Genomic DNA, 25,157 nt, shown 5'->3' with positions numbered 1-25,157 from the left:
GCCAGCTGTAGCTATCGCGTCACTCCAGGTTTAACAAGAGCTAAACCACAGCCAATTTTTTTAAGGAAAGGCTTGCAAGGGCAGTAAACTGCCGTTGTTGTTTCGCAGGCCTAGATGGTATTTCGCAGGCCTAGATGATGAAGGAAGTTTAGATAGTACAAACAACGTCTCAAGATAGTCAAAATTTTGATGCTACGTAAACACCACGAGGTACACTTAACGATGTTCATGATAGTACACTGCACCTTTATATCTTGTACTGCGTATTTATCAACAAATGTGCCATGAGCGGCAATTCCGTCGCTTAATATTCGGCAACGTCGACAAAGGGCTACCATTGGCGAAGTGGACGGGAGCATGACTGTATAGCAGCCCTTAGCGAAACAATGCTATGCTGAAAATGCATTTCGAGCAAATTATAATAATTTCGTACTAATGTCGTATTTTTTCCCTGGGCTTAATTTCCAACACGAAAGTTTCTAAGTATGGTACGAGTAATGTAGTGAACATTCTTACAAATGCATCAAAAACACAACTTCTGCTCGTTTAGTATATTCATTATACATTAAAAATATACATTAAATACACTGCATTACATTAAAATTACACTAAATATATAGGATTATTACATTAAAAATATATTCACTCCGGCTTAAAACGGTTGTACTTGTCGGTTTTCCCGGGTGGGGCTGATCAATGTTGTGAACAGCATAACTAATGATTGAAGGAAGCAAAACGAAAAAAGAATACTTAGTACACACCTTAATTACCCCATTTTGCTCGCTGTCGGCTACTACGAACTTACTACACAGCTACTGCGAGGTTACTTCACGTGACTGAGTCAAGGCGAAATATTTTCCTTGCCATTCTGACCTCATTACAGACATCTTTGTTTCCTTTCGTCTGTATTTTATTTCTTTTATTTAAATACGTCGCTTTCGCAATTCACACTATGTGCCTTGCTATTAATTGTCTGTGTTGCTTAGAGATATAATTTTTGTGGACTTTTGTTCCTTTTAGCTTCTGTTTCGAATTTTGCTGATTACTTGCATACTGCAAGTTACTCTTCTCGGAGGTTCCACCAGCTACATGTACCATGGAAGCTCTCACTATAGAAGTGTAAGAAGAGGGGAGAGTTGGGCTTGTTAGTTTACGATCATTTTGGGAACAGCGCTAACACAGGACGGAGTGAGTACTCAACACAGGCGCTCACTAGCAACTGACTTTTATTTCAGAAATACAGAGATATATACATACCGCAACCCCGCAATCAAGAAAAATTGATTCATCTTGCTGCGCGAAAAGATGGCGAAGAAAAAAGGCACGTGCTCAGCTCATGACAGAAGAAATTTAACTAGAGATGAACCGGCAAAAAGGTGTACGGGGGTAACAAGGTGACCGGGTGAAAACAAACAAGAAAAAAACAATAACAAGGGTAAAAAATTTTAAACTGCTAGAGGTCCGCGTCGAGGATGAAATAAAAGTATGTGGCGAGGTGAATGGCACGTGCTCATTTCGAAAGCAGGAAAAGGGGGAGATAAAATTACACCAAAAAGGGGAATCATCTGATGAAAACAAACAAGGACAACTCCAACAGGGGTAAATGCACATCGGGGAGGCAGTTGGGGAAAATTAGGGCTGATGCCCAAGAAGAACGATTTCTTTTGAAAGTAATGTCATAGATGGCGCACTGACACAACTGTGATCTTTCTTATTGATGATAACCGCTTTCCAGATTTCTCGAGCATGTTGACTGAAATAGTTTTTTGAGAGCCGTCGCGGTGGCTGAGTGGTTATGGCGCTCGGCTGCCGGCCCGAAAGACGCGGGTTCGATCCCGGCCGCGGCAGTCGAATTTCGATGGGGGCGAAATTCTAGAGGTCCGTGTGCTGTGCGATGTCAGTGCACGTAAAAGAACCCCAGGTGGTCGAAATTTCCGGAGCCCTTCACTACGGCGTCCCTCATAGCCTGAGTCGCTTTGGGACGTTTAACAACCATAAGCCATGAAATAGTTTTTAATAATGGGAGGTTTGTCAAGCAGGGGAGAGCATTTGCATTTAGTGCGGTGAGTGACTAGGTTAGACCCCGCAGTAGCATTTTGAAACTCAGCGTGCTCGCGCAACTTGTCGTTAATACATCTTCCAGTTTGCCCCACAATAGACCTGCCACAGAAAAGCGAAATTTCGTACACAAAGTTTTTCTTACACTGCGCAAATGGATTCTGGTGCTTTATCTTACTTTCTTAACGCTACACCAGCATTTTTATTTCCATAGCTCGCTGCGTTGTCCTTAACTTAGGCTGAACGCTATTCGTTAGCTTCCGAGTCTCTTCCCCGTAGGTGAGCACCGGTAAGATACAGCTGTTGTACAGTTTTCTCTTGAGGGATGTTGGTAAACTGCCATTCATGATCTGAGAAAACCTCTTATGTGCGCTCGCCGCATTCTTATCCTTCTTGTCATTTTCCTCTCATGATCCGGTTCAGATGTCACTGCCTGCCCTTAGTAGATGTGTTCTTTTACCACTTCCAGGACATCGCTACCAACTGTGAACTGCTGTTTCATTGCGAGACTGTTTAATATTACTTTAGATTTCTGCATGTTATATTTAAGACCTACCATTCTGTTCTGCCTTTGTAAATCATTGATCATACTTTTCGGCTCATCTCCTGAGTGACTTAGCAAGACAATGTGCTTAGAGAATCGCAAATTTCTTAAGTATTCCCATTATCTCTTTTCCCCTAGTCTTCCCAATCCAGACCTCGGAACACCTACAGCAAGCAGGCTATGAATAGCATTGGCGGGATCGTGTCTCCCTGCCTGATTTTCTGCCGGGACATGTACTGGGCGTTTTCTCGCAGAAATGAGCGCTCCTACATTTATAAGCTCCAAAGGACTCTAATATACATTATTCCTTCAAAATCCAGGGTGTGGTGACCACTTTAAAAGAGCCTTCAACCTCCATGTATATAGATAAAATTTAACGTTTTCTGAACGCAATCTTAAATTCTCCGTCTGCATAACCTGCTTACGGCACGCTAACGTAATTTCATTTAGGTCGGATATCACGGTAACGTTATACTAAAGCTGTCGAATCTCCAGCTTCTCGCCTTCCCTTCACAGGGGAAAACATTTCTTGCCCTTTGCACTAGAGGGCTAGCCCTCCAATATCGCCATCACTTTGGAATTCGCCGTCACGTTTTTTTTTTCCCTCGGGCTCCAAAACTTTCCTCTTACGCATTCACCACCCGCTGTATCCAGCCAAGCCTAGATGACATCAAACCAAGCCGCCAACGATCTGAAGGCGATACGTGCCTCACAAACCCGACAGGCATAAAACGCTCCGCTTATTTCGTTTCACCCAGCTCTTTCTCTCCTCCTCTCCGTCAACAGTTTCTTCTCGCCATTCCCTCGAAAAAAAAACAACGTTGGCTTGCATTCTGCTTTGCGAACATTCGCACGGGTAAACACGACGGACGGTTTAACCGAGGTGCCACCCTCCCTCAGCCTCCTCCACACCTCATTGGATGCTCGGCTAGCAGAGATAGCAGCTCAGCGTGTTTGGCTACTATGGACATGGCTTTTTCCATTCAGTTCGGAACGAAGTGGAAAGTGAAAGAAAACATTGCCTCCGACCTAACAGGCAGCTCAATTTACCTTGCCAGGGCCGCTCCAGGCGGTTTCGCTGGGGCGCGAAAACAAATGGCGGCTGGGTTTGGTTTTCTTTCCGTTTTTCCTCCTTTTTGTCCAGTATTTCTTCTGTCTACTGCGCTCTGCGTGCCGCTTACGGGTCTCTAGTAGCAGCAGAAGCACGCCCGGTCTGTTCGGATTTGGCATTTAACGTCTAGCCCGCAATTTCAACTTGCCTATGGGAATAAACCGCGCCTACCTTTGAAATAATTCAGTAATGGTCTACCTTATTCACAATGAATGAATTTCTGTGTGACCTCTTACAGAAGCTTTAATTCCACATTCCTGATAAAATCACTAGGATACACTATACGTAGAGAAAATAAATTTCGCGCACCACGAAAATCAGTGTACACTGTGTGCATTCAATCTAATCTCGACAGAATGAGTCTTTTTTTTCTGTTCGACCAGTGTTCCATCGAATATAAATTACGAAATAAGGACGGCAACATGGGAGATAGGGCTATAAAAAACAGTGCAGTGCAGTTGCATAAGCGATCTCGCAAAGTGATACCTGGATAACCTTTAAGTTCATTCCTGAAGCCGAATGCCCGACTTCACCATATGGTCTCGCTACTCTTGAACTCTATACGCGCAGAAGATAACTGTGGGCACTTTTACTTATTGTCTCACGCATTCGACACATGGTGTGAAGCGCCACAGTGAAAGGAGACATGAGTCATCCGGAGCTGTTTATATCGTTACCGATGACGGACAAACGGTGCCAGAGCAGCCCCTGCCCGAACCGTGCGCACGGATTGTTCCTTCACTCGAGGAACACACGGAGAAGGGGAGTGAATGCGGAGAAAGTGACGTGCTTAAACACAAAATAATTAATGCACCTGCTCGTTTCTGAAGCACAGGGCTGTGGCATATGGGACAGGAGCAGATTTGAGAGAAGTGTAGTGGTTAGTGCGCCGTCTGACGCGCCAAGGTGCGTCAAGGTGCGTCAGGCCAACCACACGAACATTATGCAGACGTTGGGCATGACCATGAATCCAGTGTTCGCGTATAGTAAAGGAGTACTGCGAGGACAGTTGAAGACTCGATCCGATCTTTAAATGCCATGAGAGGTAAGGAAAGTAGAGTCAGCCAGTTCACCCCGAAACCACCTGGTTTTAAAGTGAGGTTTCTGGAAGAGAATGGGGCACGGCAGATTGAATGTGTGCGAATTGTCGCATTATGGGGTTATCATGCGCGGTAAATGCTATCCTTTAAAAAATTATAAAACCCACCAGGGACCGGACATGTATACTTCTTTATCATGTCTTTTTTCGCTTCTCGCCTCGTCAAATGTGATTTTGCTAGACCGTATACGGGTTCTTTCCACGGGCAATCAGACGGGTATAACTCAAGCAGTCACGTGCAGATGTGGTTCACACGAACAACACTCACCCAAAGTAAACACTCAGCAACAACAATGTCAGAAACAACGAAAATAAGGATAGCAGCAGCCACGAGTAGAACCAGAGGCGTGAATGATTTGGACAAACCCGAATCTGGAAAAATTAACCGTCTACATTTCGCTCCTGTCTTCTCTCTGAGCCGCCGTCCTTATGAGTTGCTGATCTTTTGTTTTCTAAACGTCGACCGAGCGCGCATTTTTGAGCACCGAAGTGTGAGCAAAGAAAATGAAGAGTAAGCGACACGAAGGACATACGATGCAACACGAGGGTATACCGAACGTCTTTTCGAGGACGGTCCATAAAACATTTGGCCCCCGGCGCGACTCCCTCTTCCTACCACTCTAACCGCTTACAAAGCTTCCGTGTTGCTCCCAGAAACGAATAACTCTGTTATTTCGGCTGCTTAACTCCTCTCCCATGCCACTTTCTTGTATATCTCGTTCGCCTTTCTTTTTCGGGCTGCTTTGTTTCGCTTCCTTTGCTTTTATTTTAGAGTACACTCTTTTTTTGTGGCTAAAGAGGAAAACAGGTTGTATAGAGTGTGTTTTGAAGAAGACTGAAATTGCAATTGAACGACGAGTAGCACGCGTCTATAGCCAGCATACGGTTTGTTAGAGAACGAAAAAAAAAAAGAGGGAAAGGCAGGGACGTGTACGGGAAATTGTGAGAGAAAAGGAAACAGCGATGCGTGGTCACATGTGCTCCCCCTCGCGAGTTTGCCTGCCGACAGTCGAGCAGACGGTGCCCAGTGAGGGAGCCAAGATGGCTTGGGTCTTATCCGAGCGGAACTGTTCCTTCTACCCGGCTAACATGAAAAGCGTGTGGCTCAGGGCTATTTTCTTTTCTTACCCTTGCGTGTGTGCACTGTTCCGACAGCGACGTTCGCCGTTCATGACATAGCTGGGAAGAAGTAGGATAAAGAAGTACGGGAGAAGGAACTGGATTGTAATAGTAAAATAGAGTGCAGAAAAGGCATAGTGTCTTGCCCGGCGGCATCCAAGACGATGGACTGTCCTGTCTGTGAGGTAAAATAGAGTCGAAATCTACGACAAAAAAATGCAGTAGGCTTGTAGCTGACGCGACGCCGGGGTAAAGAATAGAGGATGCAGACAAAAGAAATGGCTCCCATTGAAGAGGGAAGCAAAAAACATGAAAAGGGGTTCTCTGCGGTGCCCACAGCCCATGTCTGATTCTTTCTGCGCCTACCTCGGAAAGTGAAAGCATGAAATGAAAATAACGAAATGCATAAAAAAAGAATTTAACACATACATTTCAGGAAACAGCAGCGCAACCTAGACAGACGAAGGAAAAAAGAAAATGCTGCGCACTTTCATGGCCAATTACCATGGTGTTCACGAAGTTCTTTCCGCTTTTTATTCATCGATAGAAAGATAAACGGAAAGAAAATGAAGTGGTAGGAAGCCTCTGAGCAAATCACATTTCTGGGTTTACTCGTACAAACCAAAGCGTTCATTAGGCTGTCAGAATATATAAATTAGGAACTACAGCATAACGTGGCAGGGGAAGGAAACGCCTGCAGGTATACAAACAAAGCAAACAGGGTTCCTGCCGACTGAAAGCCGCCAGGAAATTCTATATAGGCAGCAAAGGCGTCTGCGGGAAAGAAAGTGGGAACGTCTGCAGACGAGGCTTATGTACAGCTGCCAAAAGCAATTCTTGCAGCCTCTGCCGTGAGCGTCGCGTCTTGATCTTTCGTGGAAGGTATAGCTGAGGATGGCGAGCAAGTTCGGTTTAGAAAATGCCAGACACATGATGCTGAAGGGGTAGATGGTGAACACAGACTAAGGGACGCATTAAGAATAACAGACGATTCACTGCGAAAGATGAGTGAGCATGTGCATGAAAACGCAGCTTCTGGTACGGGAGGCAGCGTCAGGATGTGGGGATGTAGGCATCTATGGGGCAGAAACGTAGGTGCTAAGGAAAAGCTTTCAGATTAAGTTCAGGGCAACCCAGCGAGCAATGGAAATAATGATAGGTGTAACGTTAAGAGACCGGAATCGGGCAGAGTGGATGAGGGAACAAGCGCGAGTTAATCACAACCTAATCAAATCAAGAGGAAGAGGTGGGCTTGGGAAGGGCATGTAATGCGAAGACAAGATAAGCGCTAGTCCTTAAGGGCAAATGAGTGGATTCCAAGAGAAGGTGAGCGTAGCAGGGGGCGGCAATATATTAGGTGGGCGGATGAGATTTAGAATGCATAGATACGGTAGCCGCAGCTGGCAAAGGACCGGGTTAATTGGAGAGACATGGGAGAGTCTTTGCCCTGCTGTGGGCGCCGTGTGGCTGATGATGATGATGACATAAAGAATGGTTAGGAACACGTAGAGAAGGATTAAGAATGAAAACAGTGTGGATTCTTACTTCTCCATGAAACATAAGAAACAAGGGGAATAGCTACCCTATAGAGGTTTGAGCCGCTTTGGATGATTGAAAAGTATACCAAAGCGTGATATTAGCAAGGAGTAAGGAGCTTGGACTGCGACGCTCAAAGGAGCAATATGAGTTGGAATATACCAGCAACATACTAGGATGCACGTCAGTTGACACACCGAAGATGACCAGCAGTCAGCAAAATTCATGCGTGTGCGATTTTACATGATCTCCGATTGTGCCCTTTTTGCTAATATTGGTGACAGCAGCCCATTAGTGCTTCTTTTCACTCGGGACGCTACCTTGCCTGCCTGCATGCATGGGGTATTGCGTAGTACACTAGGAGTCCAGAGTATACAAATAATACGCGCAGTCTTTAGTAACATATTCTGCTGCTTATCCTTCGTAGTTCCTTCTAGTGGTAGCATCGACTTCCTACGCAACATCGTGGAGCGGCCTATTGAACCCAACAGCGAACTGACCATTTGTGATGAACAGTGTGAAAAACTGTAAACGATCTTTACCATAATTTCGCACCGTGTAATGTTCGCGCACCATAATGTTACCCTAATTTCGCTCCTTGTTAGTGTTCTTCGGCTTGCCGAAGAACACTAAGATTACCGCTACTGAAGGAATGATGTAATGGGTGGCCGGCTCCACGCCGCGCAACTGCCCACTTCGTCGTCTTATGTCACGTGACCACGGGGGGAAGAGCAATTGTACCGATCGAATGATAGTGAAGGAAAGGACGAGACGATAAAGGACATGAGCGTGAAGGCATGATCACTCGCCGCGATGTATGATCAGACGCCGAGATGGAGGATTAGGCGGGCCAGCCAAATGCTGTCACACGTACCTTTCAGGCCATCTGTCCAGAAAAGCCGATGGCTGGGGCCCTTAGACGTGCCGTGATGCCTAATACTCCCTATTCTGAGCTGCGTCAGATCGTCGTCGGGTTTTCATCGGGTCGTCACTGCGCTGTCATCGGGAAGTCATCAGTAGTCGGATGGGCACCTGGTAGGCGGTTGATCATCGCGTCGTTTGGTGTAGGGCGGTGACGGGGTGGGGGTGACAGGTCGGAACAGGAGGGGCTGGTGCCAACGTCATTTAAGTCAGTAACGTAATTTTTTACCTTACTGACGGCGCGAACCTCTTGTTTCGCAATCCTGATGCGGAACTACCCGCTTGGTGCATACTTCAGAAAAGTTTCGCGGAAGTATTTGGCCGTCCTGCAGTGCGCAAGCTCCGTTGCGAAAAACGTTTACGTGATCGTGCTGAACACATCGCACAGACCTTCACACTGTGCATTGGGGATATTGTTGACCTCTGTAAACGTGTAAACTCCGCCATGCCCGAAGCGAACAGATCCATCACACCCTCAAAGACGTTGCTGACGACGCATTTCAGATGCTGCTCGCGAAGAATCCTGCCATCGTCAGTGAGGTCATTAAGCTTTGCCAGAGCAACGACGAGCTCCGCGAGCAGCGCGCTTCTACGCGGCACTCTAGTGTCCGCGACGAGGTTCTCTTCCCACTGGCCCTTGGCGGTCCTGCTCCTGACGACTCCCCCCTGCTCCACCAGATCAAAGTCTTCTCTCGTGAAGTGGTCACCCGCCATCTGTCCCTCATTTCACGTTTCCAAGACTCAGCCCTCCATTTTCCTGACTAGGCACCGTCTTTGGCTCCTACCGTACGCCGTGATGTGTGGGACCACACCGCTGATCTGCTGCCGTCTAACCCTATGCTCCCGCCTGTAGCAGCTCACCGTAACGTACGCCCAAGCGGTGGCCAGGCCGCTACATCTGCCAGTGCCTGGTCCTTACCTGGCATGTCCTTCTTTCCTTCCTCCGCCGCCGTCGGAATCGCCGTCTCATCCTCCGTTCTCAAGAGCCCGCCCACATCCTACGAACCCTTGGCGTACTGCGGGCAACCGACCAATCTGTAGTCCGCCCAGCCATTTCGCGCGGCTTTGCCGCAAGCGCCTCCCGCCCTCTGGGCCTTACCTGCGCTCATACCCGTACGATCCGAACCATCCTCATCAAGAAGGTCGCCTTGTCCCACTTTTGTGTCCTCAGATCGCCAGATTTAAGCCAGTTGCCGATAGCCTTCCACTCGTCACCGTTCCCCTTCTCCGATGCTGCGATGTTCTAATTCTGACCTTGATGCAAAGTAACAGCCGCAGTTCCGGGGGCAAGAACTGCGCTTATATCTAACTCCTTAACTCCGCCCTGTTGGCCCGCTAATGTAATCGCAGTGTTCGTGGATGGCGCTGCAGGTCTCGATCTCGTCGACACGGGCGCTGCAGTATCCGTCATCAGTGAAGCTGTCTGCCGTCTTCCCGCGTCGGCGCGAAATACGTGCGTCGTGTGTTCCCGCGAATTCGCGAAACACATGAAATCGTTCACGCCAAAATAACATCCTCCGATTGCAAAGACTGTGAGGTGTTTTTCAACTAACGTCGCCTCTTATTCAGTTTGCTTGTGGGTGCCCGCTCTTAAACTTTCCCTCGCACCTTTGAATTTTCGCCCCCATGTGTTTCCTAAAAGGGACGGAAACTTGTGCCAGGCAGGAATCTGCCTTCCGAGGAAAAATAAAGAAAAAACAAACAAGAAAACGCGTTCACGAAGCAGCTTGAGAGTAGAGGAAAGAGCAGAACTCCATAGAAAAATGACACAAATAGTGATTGTTCAAGTGAGGCGTGAGCTGGCGTGGACATTCTATGCGTGAGGCTCCCAAAGAAAAGTAGAAGCGTCGAAGTAGGCACTACCAGAATTTTAAAAATGGTGCTTCTTTTATCGCCTTTGCGCAAGACATGGGGTGCATTTGAAATCACCAACTCGTTGTGGCGGTAGTGGTGAAAGCAGCACTCTCTCGAGAGTAAAATGATTGCATGGCGACAGACGAGAATAAAAAAAATAGGGAATGAAGGAATGGCGGGAAGTTAAGATGCGCAAGTCTCACAAAGTCTTTTTAACCAGGACAGAAAGAGCACAACAATTCACGGAATCGTAAGGGCATCGAAAAAGGCAAAGAAAAGAAAAACCTCGAAAATTTAAAGACACTGCGCTTGAGGAACCAGACGCCAAAAGGTTAAAACTCTGCATAATAAAGAAGACGAGACACAGGGTAATGGCAACGGCCCGCAGCTCGGCCTGCTCACTTTCTTTGTTTCTTCTCCTCGTGCTGCTGAGGCGCACGACTCTCTTTGTTATCCAAAGTCAGCCGCCAGAAGCTTTGAGCTCAGCTCAGGGACCTTGGTCACGCTGCAAGCATTCGGCATTGCAGCATGACCCCACCTCGAAAGGGGAAGGAATAAAGAATCCAGAGAAGATCAAACTAAGAACAAATATTTGACTTCGCCTCTTCGATAAGTTGCTGCCCTTCTTCCCGGCTCTCTCTGCTTATATATACACTGCTTGCACCGAGAGCCACACCAAGCACGCCCGCAGGAGAAAACATTGGAGTAAAGACGTTTTCTCCTCTTCCCGTTTATTCCCTTTAAAATTTAAAGGCAGTGGCTACGCCAGAATAGATAAACACTGCGTACTTCACAAAATGCTGGCGTTTTTCACCTGAATGCTGGTGGTGCTCTGCGAGGAAGAGACACTTCGCAGATGAAATAAAAGAAAGGCTCCCAAACTCTTCGTCGAGACCAGCATCTTTCCCATTTCTTTCGTTGGCAGATATTCGCTTCATGGGGCGATGAAGCGGGCCATCTTCGCTATATACACCGGAAGGTAAACAAACTCCGCCCTTGCTTTTTTCTATTCATTCGTTTATTCATGTTTCCTTTTATCCTTTATCTAAAATCCTTAGCCGGACTTTTTCTTCGTCTCCAACGCCACGACACGTCCACCTCGAGGGCCTTCACTCCTCCATTTCAACTGAGCGCGTTCCTCACATGGCGTTATGATCGAGAGTTTCTGGTATTTTTCCTTTTGTTCCCAAGCTTCCTTTTTTTCCGTAACTGGTCCCCTCCTTTAATTGGCTGTTTAATGCCACACGGAATTATCCGCTCAGGTCTGCAGTTTTAGAATGGCGGCGCTGCGTCCTCTCTATGTTATCATTCTAGGCAGCCAATCATCCACCTTCATCTCGTGAGCATAGTAGTTTAAACATCGCCTCAACGAATGACACTGCATTCTTACAATTTCCTCGTACATTCAACCCTGAATAATTTGAACTCGAAGTGTGTCGTACATTGTTTCAAATACACGGAGATACACTTGCTCTTCAACGAAAGAAATCGAATTCGCTAGATTTTTTGTCCTTCAGTAGGAGCCACAACGGAAAAATTTATCTTTAAGAAAACAAAAAATCTGAGCATTTTAAGTTTGATATGTTGACGGTAACAATGGCTCGAAACATCCTCCAGCTTAATCCAGACTTTTATATGCATAAACTAGCTAATGGACGCTCACACAAGCAGAAAATTTGAACAATGGAAGCACCATCAAACAGAGAGTGTTAGAACTGGTTATACACCCGTAATGCTGTTGTTGTTTTTTTTACCACTCAGATTACAAATACTTTTTGTCGATTACATGCAGTGCACAAAAATAATACTCATCGGGGACAACAACTCTAGAAAAATGTCTTTATTCGTATTTATCCCAAATCATAATCAAAACAGCTGTTTTCTTTCTAACGTGCTAGAGCCCGCGAGACGTACTCCTCTTATTTCCGCATTTCGGAAATGGTCATTAATTCATGTTCAGGCTTTAGGGCTATAGAAAGCGGAAAATTCTCAGCACTCGGTTTCTGCATAGGCCAATATTTTGATCTGGCGAAAGCGTTATCATTCTGCATACCTTTTGTTTGCGGGAACCTTTCATTTCGTAACGTGGAATGTGCAATGGTCCTTATGTTTTTCTTGCATTTGGAATACGTAATGCCCTTCTGAATTCAGTTGCTTTGCCCGAACAACATCCACGTAGGGGAACGTCAGGAATTTCATCTGATTCACTTCCCGTGTCGCCTTGTGTTCTATCTTGATTTTTGCGGACAGGCTGGTGTGTTTTTTGCAAGATTTGTCCCACGTTGTTTACTCCGAATGTAATGGCTGGAAAGAGACGCACACGCCATTTTTTTCACCGTTCATTTGATTTTAGGCGCCGTCGGAGGTATGCATCATTTTTGCAATATATTGGAAGTAAAACTGCCTATATTGAAATGAATGTATGTTTCGGGGCATTAAAATTCAATTTATCTTCTTGTGCATAAAAAGGGAGAGCTGCACAGATCCACATTATAATATATCAGATTCTGCGCAACGGACGTCTTAGAAAGGCTGTCATTCAGTGTCGCCCTCTATTTTTTCTACATTTCTTCACTTGGCTCATGACCTCAAATCAGCATTAAATTTCTGCACAACAGCAGCGCCCTTCTGAAGTAAATCTGTTCATGAATGGAAATCTAACCACAGCATTCCTCATCCAAATGTGCGTGCGCGTTACGTAATGTTTCAGACTAGGGGCGCAGCAAAATCAGAAACGATAGAGAAAAGAAAAGTAAAATTTCAGGCGGCTTTCACGAGAAGTGATGCGCGTTGAATTAAACCTCACATTCTGGTTGTTTATATGCCGACCCGACACTTCGCCTGTCGTGCTACTGAATCGCGGCGTCGCCGAGGGGCGTATCATATTGTCACGTGACGATGAATACAGGAGGACATGATATATAGTGATGGCATCGTTTACTGCGTTTCTCACTAACAAGTTGGTCATCCCATGTGCAGACGCAGTGCCATGAAAAATATGAGTTACTGCTGTTCGGTGAGCATGTACAGCCGCGGTCAAAAATACGCGGCCCACGGCTCCGGTGCAAGGAGCGGCTGCGGTGCCGCACCGCGGCGCTGCTACCTCCGTCGGGCTACGTCGGTCGCTGGCTGCGAGGGTGCACAGAGTGACGACAAAGCTTCGCCCTCACTCTCTCCTGGGAACGCAACACGACTGATAAATGTCAAGTGCGGCGTTCTGCTGAAGGGGAGTGCGCGCGGTTCGCCGTTGCCGCCTCGATTCTGCTTCGCTCTCGTATGTCCCGCGCGCCCATGCGTGGTGAGCCTTCGTGCAAGGGCATTACGGTGCTCAAGAAATAGCGCAGAACAAGTTATTGTCGCGTCAGGACCCCGGTCTGTGAACTCGGTGAAGGCCTGTTTTGTTTCTGGTGGTGTGTTACTCGTAATTTCGTTGCAGCAGGAACGTGCTTAGATTTTTTCTAGCTTTGAATTAACAATTTTAAAGGAGCGAGCTCCAGCTAGTAATTAGAGTTAACCCGACCAAGCACCGGGCGCTGGAGTGCGGCGTACACGAATGCGAGACGCGCGTAAGTATGGAATGCGAACCGAACTCGAATGCGTCGCAGGCAGACGCGCTTAGTCGAACTGCAGAACGCGCGCCTGCCGTAGCCAGTCTGTGCATAGGGAATACGAGATATCCGAGTTGGCGATGAAAGTCACACGCAGCACGCATTGCAGAGCTCTCTTTCGTACGGACCGTCAGCCGCGAAACAGTTGAACGCTGCACTTAACATTCATCAGCCGTGTGGCGTGCTCAGGGAAGAGTGAGGGCGAAGCTTTGTCGTCACTCTCTACACCCTCGCACTGAGCGCCCGACGCAGGTAGCAGCGCCGCGGTGCGGCCCCGCAGCCGCTCCTTGCGCCGGAGCCGTGGGCCGCGTATTTTTGACCGCGGCTGTACTTGTTGACATTTCACAGGTTTTTAAGTTTTGAACATACCAGATGTTTCTAATGAATTGTATATATAATAAAATTTGGACAGTTTATCACAACAAGCAGACTTTTTGAAACAGACCTCGGCCACTCTATCATTCTTGGGAAGGAGGCTGAGGCTTTTATTCGATCGGTTGGGAGCTTCGACGTCCTTTCCCAGCAAAGGATGGTTGCAGAGGTTACCCGACTTTCTTTAAAGCTTTTATTTGTGACAGTTTTTAAAGTATCTTTTCTTTGCCATCACCAGGTAGTAGAACAAACTTTTAGGCCCTCTACACCACCGATCACTTTTCAATTCTTTTTATAAAATTCTGCAGATACCTTTTGTGTATCTTGTGCTTGGCGCATTACGGCCTTAGCTGCCTATGTGCCACTATACCTATCAATCAACAAAATATGAGTTACTTAAAGTCCTCTTCACATTATTTTCACTTCTGTGAGTTTGGGGCCGGTGCACAATGGCCCTGTTTGATGTCCTGGCGCATACATTCATCCATGCTGCCTTGACCATTAGCCAGCCCGGAATTCTGGCTCCTTCAGCAGTGCCTCAAAAAAAAAAAATAACGGCGTCGAGTTTGGTTTTGTTTGTCTGTAGGGGGGTACCAGTTCCTTGCATTACACGCAATATTTTGCGCCACTTCATTGCGGACACAGGTCGTTCATCGCATCCAACCAAACATAACCAGATGCTAGCATGGCAACATTGCTGGTTAATTAAGATTTATGAATTAATGCCGTACGAAGTTCTAACGTCCCGTTTTCAAACTTTGAAGCAACTTCAGACAGCGCATTTTCGGAGCCTGATAAATTTCAGTGTTCAAAACCAAAAGAAAGTGCAGCTTGCTCGTGGCATTTTTTTGGAGGCGACCATTCATAACGAATAAGCGAAACATGACAGCTGACACGCAAAATAAACTCTTGTCTTGTAGGATACGCAGAATTGACGATGAAAAAAGGAAAAAATTGTTTGGCAAAGTCCTGTGTGCGACAACGTTTGTGACTTTGAAACAAGCCTAAATACATCCTCTCTGTCATTTTCAAAGTTAATCTGCTGTGAAGGCTCCGAATAGCCAGATGCCTCACACAGAACCTGATCTCTTCGAAAGCGATACGAGCGCTTCCTAGCAAGAACAAAATGCAATAGGTGAGTCATGAAGCTCAAGAACAGGTCATAAAATAAAACAGATAAGCCAGCAGAAAATGAACAGCTGAAGAAGATAATGAATGAAGATAATGAAATGAAGAAAACCTTTCGGTGTTCAGTATATCAACTATATCTGTTGTTTTTTTTTCTCTTGAATAACTTTGCTGTGTCCCGTGATTCACGGTTCCGGTCAATTCAATGTCATTATTAACCAATCCTCGCCATCAAAGCTACTCTCTACATTGGCACACGAAAGCGCTGCACCGAAAAGCAATAACAGCCATCAAACAGCCCTTGAAATAAGGTACCAAGCAGCAACCCGGCAGTTACTCCTGCGCTTGCGACGAGATAGTTCTAACAGGAGATCTTAAACGTCGCATCGCCTCGACCTCCCTACGAAAAGAGAGAACTAAGGGACGCGATGCTTTAACTACCAATGTGCTTCGGGCTTTGTCTTCTTGGCCGGCTGGTGGTACCCGCATCTTTAACATCCTATCCGACTGATGCCATCCAGACAAGGCGGCTCGGACCTACTACCTTGGCTGGTGGCACCCCACAGGGACGGCTCTCGTATTTCTTGCGTTGGAGCAACGACAGCCACAAAAGACTGGCTTGCGCAACTTGAGAAGCGCCTTCCCACACACCCTTCAAAAAAAAAAGTGTCCAGCGTCCTTTGGCTGTGTAGTGCTGTATACATCTGCAAACTGCCACCACCTGCCATATACCACGGTTGGCAGGTGGCAAAATTAGGTGACAAGCCGGTGACACGCTGGGTTCGAAGCAAGCCGCAACCAATCTATTCGAGCAAATATTCTTATCTTTACCCTGGCCTTCGCCGTGGCTCAGTGGTTATGGCGCTCGGCTGCTGACCCTCACGGCGCGGGTTCGATCCCGGCCGCGGCGGTCGAATTTCGTTGCAGGCGAAATTATAGAGGTTCGTGTGCTGTGCGATGTCAGTGCACGTTAAAGAATCCAAGGTGGTCGAAATTTCCGGAGCCCTTCACTACGGCGTTTCCTCTTAACTTGATTCGCTTTGGGACGTTACACGCTCATAAACTAAACTTATCTCTACTCAGTGTTCTCTCAAAATACTGATAGAGGCGCTACCCTTCTTTAATCTCTGCCTGCTTCCCCTAGCATTAACGTTAGGTCCCGAACGAGCTATCGGGTATCAATTATTCGTATGACATCCCCCCCCTCCGTCCCAACCTAAAATGTCATTTATTTTTGTGCATTTCATATTCATTTCATTTTTATTTACACCATAAATATGTGGCAGGCTCAGGCAGAAAGCGAACAAGTTTCGCTTGAAGACCATCCTAGCCCCACAGTACATGACATATAGCGGACATACAGTAAATAAAATATTAACATATCAATTCCTTCTCTGATAATAGTACATGAGCAACATAGCATACAATATACAGCATACATGGCATACAGCAAGCACACAGCAAATAAAACAGCAACACATGTAATTCATACATGAGCAACAATAGCACAAGAACAAACAAATGAACAAGTTATGCACCATCCTTCCGCCAGTCATATTTGATGAGCTACAACAGGAACCTGACTTTGATGGAACGGGAGCTGCATTTTCCCACCTGCACATTGCTGAAATATAAAGCAATTAAAAGTCGCAGTGTAGTAGAACACAACATGTGGCGCCCAAGTTGATTTCTGGAACAAGAAACATGCCAAAATTCTTGGCGTCGAAGTTGGTAAGTGGGAACATTTGCCTTCAAATCGGCTAACTGCAAAAATACACCGTGATTATTTTTCACAGACTTTTTGTACCCAATACTCAAACAATATTCATATAAATTATTTACAGGAACAATACTGAAGCGTTTAAATAGTCTCTCAGTATGGGCCTAAAAATTCACGTTTGCGATACAGCGAACTGCCCTTTTCTGCAGATGGTATATTCTGCCAACGTTCCTCTGTGTACAGTTCCCCTATACTAAAAAACAGTAATTAAGATGGGAAAAAAGACGGCCTTATAAATCGTAATCATTCAGGAAATAGGTTAAAAACAGCGAAATATAGCAAGTATTCCGTATCTTTTTCAAAAGTTGTGCTTCGACATGCTTAAAGTGGGCATCCCATGACATATTCGCTTTAAAGAAAACACCTAGAGTTTTTGTTGTTCCAACAAATGCTATTCGGCTATTACCAAGATATAGGTCGCATTTAATTGATGTCACACGCTGCCGTGGATAGAAAAAGACAGCTTTTGTTTTTGAGGTATTAATGAGTAGCGAGTTTAGTTCACTCAATTGGTTTAATTCCGCCAGGGTGTCATTAACTGTGCGCACCAGTGACTGCATGTCGCTGCCTTGAAAGAACAGGCTAGTATCATCCGCGCAGATAACGTAGTTAGAGTTATTGCTTATAGAAGTAATGTCATTAATATACCAAATGAAAAGCAGTGGCCTCAGAACGCTTCTTTGGGGAACACCTGCAATAATATCTTCCATAGAGGGTGTAGCGTTTCCAACGCTAACGCACTGAACGCGGTGCTGGAGGTAAGGCTGAAGAAGATGCAGAGCTGTTCCACGAATTCCGCACAATTCTAGCCTAAGAGTTTGGTGATTGAGACGATCGAAGGCCTTTTAAAAGTCAACGAAAATTCCTATGCACAGCTAGTTAAGTTCGAAAGCTTTGAAGATAATTTCTTTCTGAGTCAGCAATGCCGTTTCCGTAGATTTTCCATATAGAAATCTATGCTGCGACGGGCTCACAAAATGATACTCCTGGCAAAAATTTGATAGGCTCTTATGAATTAGCTTTTTCAGATCTTTATAAAAATATAGGCAAATTAGAAATCTGCCTGTAATCACGTAAACCATTTTTATCACCGCTTTTAAAAAACACTCTAACTTTAGAAACTTGCATCAGCTTAGGGAAGCAACCCGTACTATCTTCTTCTTCTTCTTCCTGTTTTTGTGTTCGCTCTGCTGATACATATGGATAATGTAAGGTTGTAAATATGGGCAAGAAGTGGGGCAATAGCATCAAGCACATATTTAACCAGTTCAATTCAATTCCATTTATTTCCCAGAAAATTCTGCCGATATGAATGTCGTCAATATCCTGTGTCTTGCTGTTCTGTATATATATATATATATATATATATATATATATATATATATATATATATATATATATATATATATATATATATATATATATATATCGCCCTTGACATTCATAAGTCGGTTCCAAGTATATCGTGTATTTCGAGTTATGCTGCATATTGTCGGCGAAGCGTGCTGGGCTTGATTGACAACGTCCTTCAAAATTTTGTTGAATTTTTCAGTCAAGTCAAGACTATCTGTGTGACCACCTTCCCGAACAAGGTCATTAACGACCAAAGGTGCTTGCATGCGATTCAACAACCCATGAAGTTTTCTCCAAACATCTGCAGTTACCTTGCAGCAGTCTTTACTAAACTGGTTATGGAAATGCCTACTTTTCTCACTCCTCAAAAATGAGTTCAGCTTGCTGCTATACTGCTTGAAGTTAGTCAAGTCTGTGATCGACTTAGTTTTGAAAAACCTTTTGTATAATTTGATTGTTCGCTTTATTCGTTTCAAAGATTCGTGGCTGATCCATGGTTTGCGGCCTTTAGCGCTCTTTCTGGCGAAGCGTTTTTCAGGAAAATGTTGATGATAAACGCTCTTGAAAATATGAATAAACGCATCGTAGACAGCGTCAGCCGAGTTGCAGCATCTGACTGTATTCAACTCTTCGTCCCTCAGGCTACTAAGAAATGTGTCTAAGTTTTGGAGCGTGATGCTTTAATACGACATATCTGCGATATGATGCATTGGTTTCATGGCAACTTTCTAAAGGAAAAAGATGGGAAAGTGATCACTTATTTCTGAGCACAGCGCGCCTGCTAAAGTATCGTCTTTTTCTGTATAGTGATAAAAATATAAATGAGCGTCGTTGTGCTAGCGGTAACCCGTGTGGACGTGTCTGCAATAGCGGAATGGCCATTCGACACTATGGTAGACAGCCGCAAAGCTTTCTCGGAATTAACACTAAACAGGTCAATGTTAACAACCCCTCCGAGTAGTAATTTGCATCTAATCTCATTTACGTGGCTTAAGACACTTTCAAGGTGATCGATAAAAGAGCTAAAACTACCATCTGGAGCCGGATACATCACAGAGTAAATGCAACTGCGAGATGTTAGAGACATTCAAGGTCCTGAGAAATAAAACGAAAATTCCGGAATAATTTCACACTCTGTTTCGTTTTTTTGCTAAAATTACAACGCCCCCTCCATGTCTATTTTACTAATTTATAAAAAAGCTGCGATAGCCCTCACGCTCATACATTTCCGTGTTGTATTATGTTTCTGTCAGCATTATAAAATATAATTCGAAGTCAAACTTGTCCAACAATACTGACAGGCCGTCGTCTTTGCGCCTGGCGGAGCGTATCTTTGGGTGGAAACAAGAAAGACTGAATTTTCCATCAGACTTAAAATAATATGATTGACGTCGCTAGGAGAGACCGCCATTTTCGCAGTGAAAGAAGTGCCAGCAAGTGAAACGACGAGCTTTACGCTATCTTGTCAACATCGCGAACGGTGCGAATGTAGAGTATAGGGGATGCGCCTATTTGCTTGGCCAGTATCTTCCCGCCACTCGTCCAGACATAACGCCACTTCGCAGATTTCTTTTTGTAGCGATAGCTACATTACGGTAGCATTTCGAGCCTACAGCGTCGTGGCGCCGCCACCCTGTGGCTGCGCCGCCACGTTGTCACGTGGTTGGTCACGTGGTGCGGAGCACCTTCCGGCGGCGCGGCGCCATGGAGGAAAAAAACCAAGGAGGGAGCGTGACGTGATAATCTTGAAGCCTAGTCATAAAAAAAATATAATGAAAAGCATCATGGGAAATAGGCCCTCACGTGACAAGGCAGCGGTATACCTCTTAGCCGGATTTCCGTTTCGGTTCCCCTCTCTTGCTGTGTTGCGTCAGACTAAAAAGAACCACGATCCAAGCTGGTTGGCAGTCTGGTAACTGTGGAGGGCCTATTTCCCAAGAGTCACTGCGCAAAAGGGCCTTCGGCAGCGGCGCCAGAGGAGGACGGCTTGTAGAGGCTGAGAGCGTGACGTCATGCTCCCTTCAAGTTTTTTTTCCTTCCATGTGTGGCGCCGTGGCTGATCACGTGGTTCGTAACCTGGTTGGTCACGTGACCAGCCGCGTGGTGCGGAGCAGCTGCTGCACAAGTGAAAAGAAAGTTTTGTATGAGAAAGCAGACACTGATATGGCAGCAGCAGAGGCAGCAATAAGAATGATTTGCCTGAAAACGGCAATTACAAAAAGAAGTTCCTAACCTTTAAGAGCACAGAGCGGGCTTATAGCGTCTAGCTTCCTCTGCCTTCGCTGTTGACAAGTGACGGTCCACCAGTACTGCCGCTGCTTTTGTAGCATTCGAAGACGGGCTTCCCTCTGGAGGGCGGGACGTCCTAGCCTGCTCACGACGGCTTGGCGCTTTGTCACCGCTGCCTAGCTTTTTCCTCGGTCCTCGGTGGTCGATCGGTGGCTGGTATTTGTAAGCGGACAGAGCAAGCTTATAGCGTCTTGCTTCCGCTCCCTTCGCTGCTGCCATTATAGAATTAACCTGAGTCAATTCTCTAATACGAACCTCTCTCTTTCTGTTCTTCAAATTCGTCTTTAGCTCTTCCGAATATGCTCGTTTTCCTATGTGATAAATGCGAACTTCCCCGTAAGCGCACTACTGAGCCATTTCTTTCGACTCCTGTCCCCCTCTTCCCTCTGCCTGGCGCAGGAGTGCTGGTGTTCTGGTCCCCGTTCCACGACCCGCGCGTGCACCACGGGGCCCCGGAGGGTGTGCACGTGACCACCGTGCACGCCCTGGACGAATCGGCGCCCGGAAGGCCAGTGGCCTACAGCCTGCTGGACGTCAAGGACTCCAGCTACTTCCACCTCAACCACATCACGGGCAACATGACCACAGCACGACCCATCACTCGAAAGGTCGGAGACAAGTACGAGGTGAGCAAGGGGGCCTATACCTTTTATAAAGTCCGCTCATGTTGATGACCAGCGTTGTTCGGTTGTGATACTCCACAACGTTTGTCAAGCAAAAGTTCTATATGTGGGATCTCAATTGGCAAACCTCATTGCCGTGATAGCCGAAAATGCAGCATTTCAGAATAGGATTTCAGAATCCTCTCAAGGGTGCCCGTTGTTGCTGCTCTTTGGCACGCTCTGTAAAGATGTATTTATGTTGGCTGCCTGAGGGGAAGAAATATGCCCGATGACAGTAGCTGTTAAGAACTGCGTTGCTGCCGCTGGAGTACAAACATTTCCCCGTGAAAGAAGCGCGTAGAGATCAGCCACAATAGACACTGAAATACTAAAAGGTTTGTCAGACCATAAGCTTGTGTTGTGCACTCTGCCGTTTCCTGTTCCTTTGGCTGTGAAAAAAGAAAGTTCGCCGACATTAGCATTTGGAAAGGCAAATGACGCACCCATTAGGAGATATCTTGTTCATGAATATGCCAACTTTCTTGAACTGTGTATGGATCATTCGTTAGCCATTGATCAGGTATGGGCATGGTTTAAGGCTCATGTCAGACATTGTACTGACAATTTCATTCCCACTGTAACAAAATGAACAAAGAAAAATACCCATAGATAACACGCGATGCTATTCTCCTCAAGCGTAAAATCAAACGACTGAGAAAATCAAACAAAATACGCCCGGTTCCAAACTGCCTTACTCGCCTTCACTCTCTAACTAACCTATTAAAAAGTAAAATTAGGACTGCTAAACTGACTTATTGTAATACCACACTTAATGGGTTCATTAAAACAGCACCCAGCCAATTCTGGAGATACCTTAGTTCCCAACGCACAAGCAGCAAGACAAAATCCACCGAAGGAATTGACGCTGACACCTTTAACACTCACTTTCAGTCAATGTTCACACATGAAGACTGTTCTGACCTTACCTTCGAATTCGAATGTAAAATCACGCCGACAGGTACTCCATCAATATCCCAGGCGGGAGTGCTGTGATGTTGTTAAACATGAATGATAAGAAATGTGATGGACCAGATGGAATCCCGAACAAATTTCTCAAGCGGTATGCCGAGCCTATAAGTAAATACCTCTGCCTGATTTATCAAAAATCAATCGACAAGTGTAGCGTTCCTGCTGAGTGGAAAGTAGCGAAAGCAATTCCGGTGCATATATCAGGCAATACTTCATCTGCAGCTAATTATCGCCCGATATCACTAACATGTACATGCTGCAAATTACTGGAGGACATCATTTTGAAATTTCTGACAAATTTTGTTGAAGTCATTAGCGTACTCCACAGAAACCAACACAAATTTTGTAGTGGCTTGTCAACCGCTACGCAGCTAGTAGAAATCATTCATGATTTTTCGCTATGCCTCAACAAAATCAGTTACAAATCGATGTTCTTTTCCTGGATCTATCGAAGGGTTTTGACCGAGTCTCTCATACTAAACTCCACTTTAAAATTAAAACTATATTTGGTTATGGACCACTGGTGCCATGGATTTATAATTACCTCTCTGACCGTTATCAATTTGTGCAATACGACCACCATACCTCCAAGTTAGTACCTGTTATTTCAGGAGTACCGCAAGGTACAGTTTTAGCCCCGCGGTTGTTTCTACTTTTTATTAACGACATATCAAATCAAACTGATGTAAAAATGCGATTATTAGCGGATGACTGCGTGCTATACCAAGAAATAAAACTCTAATGACCACGACCAGGAAATACAGTCTCTATGTCCATTACAACGAAAAAGTGTAAATTAGGCTATGTATACTCTTGGAATAACGTGAATATCCGTAGTGTGACTGAATATCGATACTTGAGTGTAGTCATCACTTGTTACTTAAACTGGACTACGCATGTTCAAAACCTAGCTAGCAAAGCAATGAACGAGTTATTTTTTCTTAAAAGGGTCCTTCGAAATTCTACATCTGATAAAAAACTTCTTGCTTACGCCACTTTTATCCGTCCAGTCTTAGAATACGCTAACATAGATTGGTTTCCCCACACTAAAAACAACGTTAAAACACTCGAAGTGGTACAAAGGAAAGCCGTGCGCTTTATCTTCAACTGCCGTGGACGCATGCATTCAGCCACAGATCTATTACCCAAGCGTGGGGTTCACACGCTGTCCACCCGTGCCAAATTACACCGTCTAAAGTTTTTGTATTTACTGCTTAATAATGCAATAAAGATGCCTCCCACAGACTTTGTTCGTATAAACACAGCTAGAGCAACACGTCACAAGCATGCACTCACCCTTGAAGAATATTTCTGTAACAGTAATACTTTCCGATATTATTTTTTTCCACAAGTTGTCCGAGATTGTAATCGCTTGCATACATCAGTCACAGCCCAGCGCGCCATAGAAAAATTTATTACCCTCGCTGAGAGATCTGTGCTGACGTTCCTCTCACCATAACCTTGTTCTTAATCTTGTAATACAGTGTTCCTCTAAGTGTATTTATTGCATTCAAGTGCTATCATCAGTTTTATGACTCGATTGCTTTATTTATTATTGTCATGTGTATTGCATGTTTTGCCTCTATTTTTGACTCTAAAAAATATTAGCACTGAGCCTATACTTTATGTTTTGCCCTGTCCTGTAAAAATCCTAAGAAGAGATTGACAGTATTCTGAAATAAATAAATAAATAAAAAGGCGGCACAACAAGAATGGCAGGTAAAGTGCAAATCGTAGACACATGCTTAATATAGGCAGATTGTAGAGCACATCTTTGCCACAACAACCAGCCGCCTTTAATATATATGTTTTTAGCGCCTGATATAGATATTGATATTGCTTTCCGTAGCCCTATTTGCCTATTTGTGTCCTTCTCATGTCTGTACACAGCGTTTTCTTATCAGTTAGTTGAGAGCTCCGCATCAAGAGCCAGCAAAATAAAGAAAAGTTTAACAGGAGCTCAATAATACAGTCATTCCCTGGGAAATTTGAATGGGACTAAAGATTGTTATCATTGCCTCCCGGAATTGGTAAATTAATTGTTATTCGCATGTATTAATAGGACGAGATATACGTAAACTGCCAAATTTAATACATATCAGCTTGTTAGTTCCTGCGATTGAAACTTGTATCAGAGTAAGGGCATTGTGGATTTACAGGACAAAAAGCTTCCAGAGGCGTGCTGCACATGCATGCGAGCACCTAAGCATCGAGGATTTCGCCAGCGTGCCTTTTTGCCATTTCAGCAGACATTATTTTGACGCGAATAGTAAACACGATGCTCCGAAACTCTTTTAAACTAGGAAAGATCAGCAGGACATTGTTTACTTAATGTGGCAAGCCAGCAATACTTTTTCTTCTTTCCATTTCTTTCCCCTCAATTCGTATACGGGCTGCTCGTCAGTGACAGGCACTGCTTAACAAGAACACTGAAGCCAGCAACGAACGAAACTTGAAACAACAAATAGAAAAGATAGATGCCTTGAGCGTGTCCGACTCCGCGATCCTGTCTCAACGTCTCCTGCTGGCGGTGCATGCTTGTAAGCGAGCAATTATTTCGAGAGATCTGTCCTTTCCCTACAGGCAAACATAGAGTGAACACTAGCTCGAGGACTGTCAAGAAGGCAGCGTTCTCGCTTCACGATAGAAAGTTGTTGTTGTTGTTGTTGTTAGCCTATCAAAACATGGATAGAAAGTTTAGACAGTTGCTTCAAGACCCTTCGGCGCATCTTCCTTTTTGGGAACCCAGCGCGT

At 45.2% G+C, this 25,157-nt stretch overlaps 1 protein-coding gene across 1 annotated transcript in view; it reads left to right on the top strand.

Moving 5' to 3' along the window:
• LOC144108530 (uncharacterized) overlaps positions 1-25,157 on the top strand; it is a 155,273-nt gene that overhangs the window by 11,648 nt on the left and 118,468 nt on the right. Inside the window, exon 2 of the mRNA XM_077641744.1 lies at positions 21,172-21,398. Within this exon, the coding sequence (XP_077497870.1) occupies positions 21,172-21,398 (227 nt within the window). The remainder of the gene's footprint in view (positions 1-21,171; positions 21,399-25,157) is intronic.

The sequence above is a fragment of the Amblyomma americanum genome, chromosome 10 (genome assembly GCF_052857255.1).
Source record: "Amblyomma americanum isolate KBUSLIRL-KWMA chromosome 10, ASM5285725v1, whole genome shotgun sequence".
NCBI classification, from domain to species: Eukaryota; Metazoa; Arthropoda; class Arachnida; order Ixodida; family Ixodidae; genus Amblyomma; species Amblyomma americanum.
This window is presented reverse-complemented; position numbering and strand designations above follow the sequence as displayed.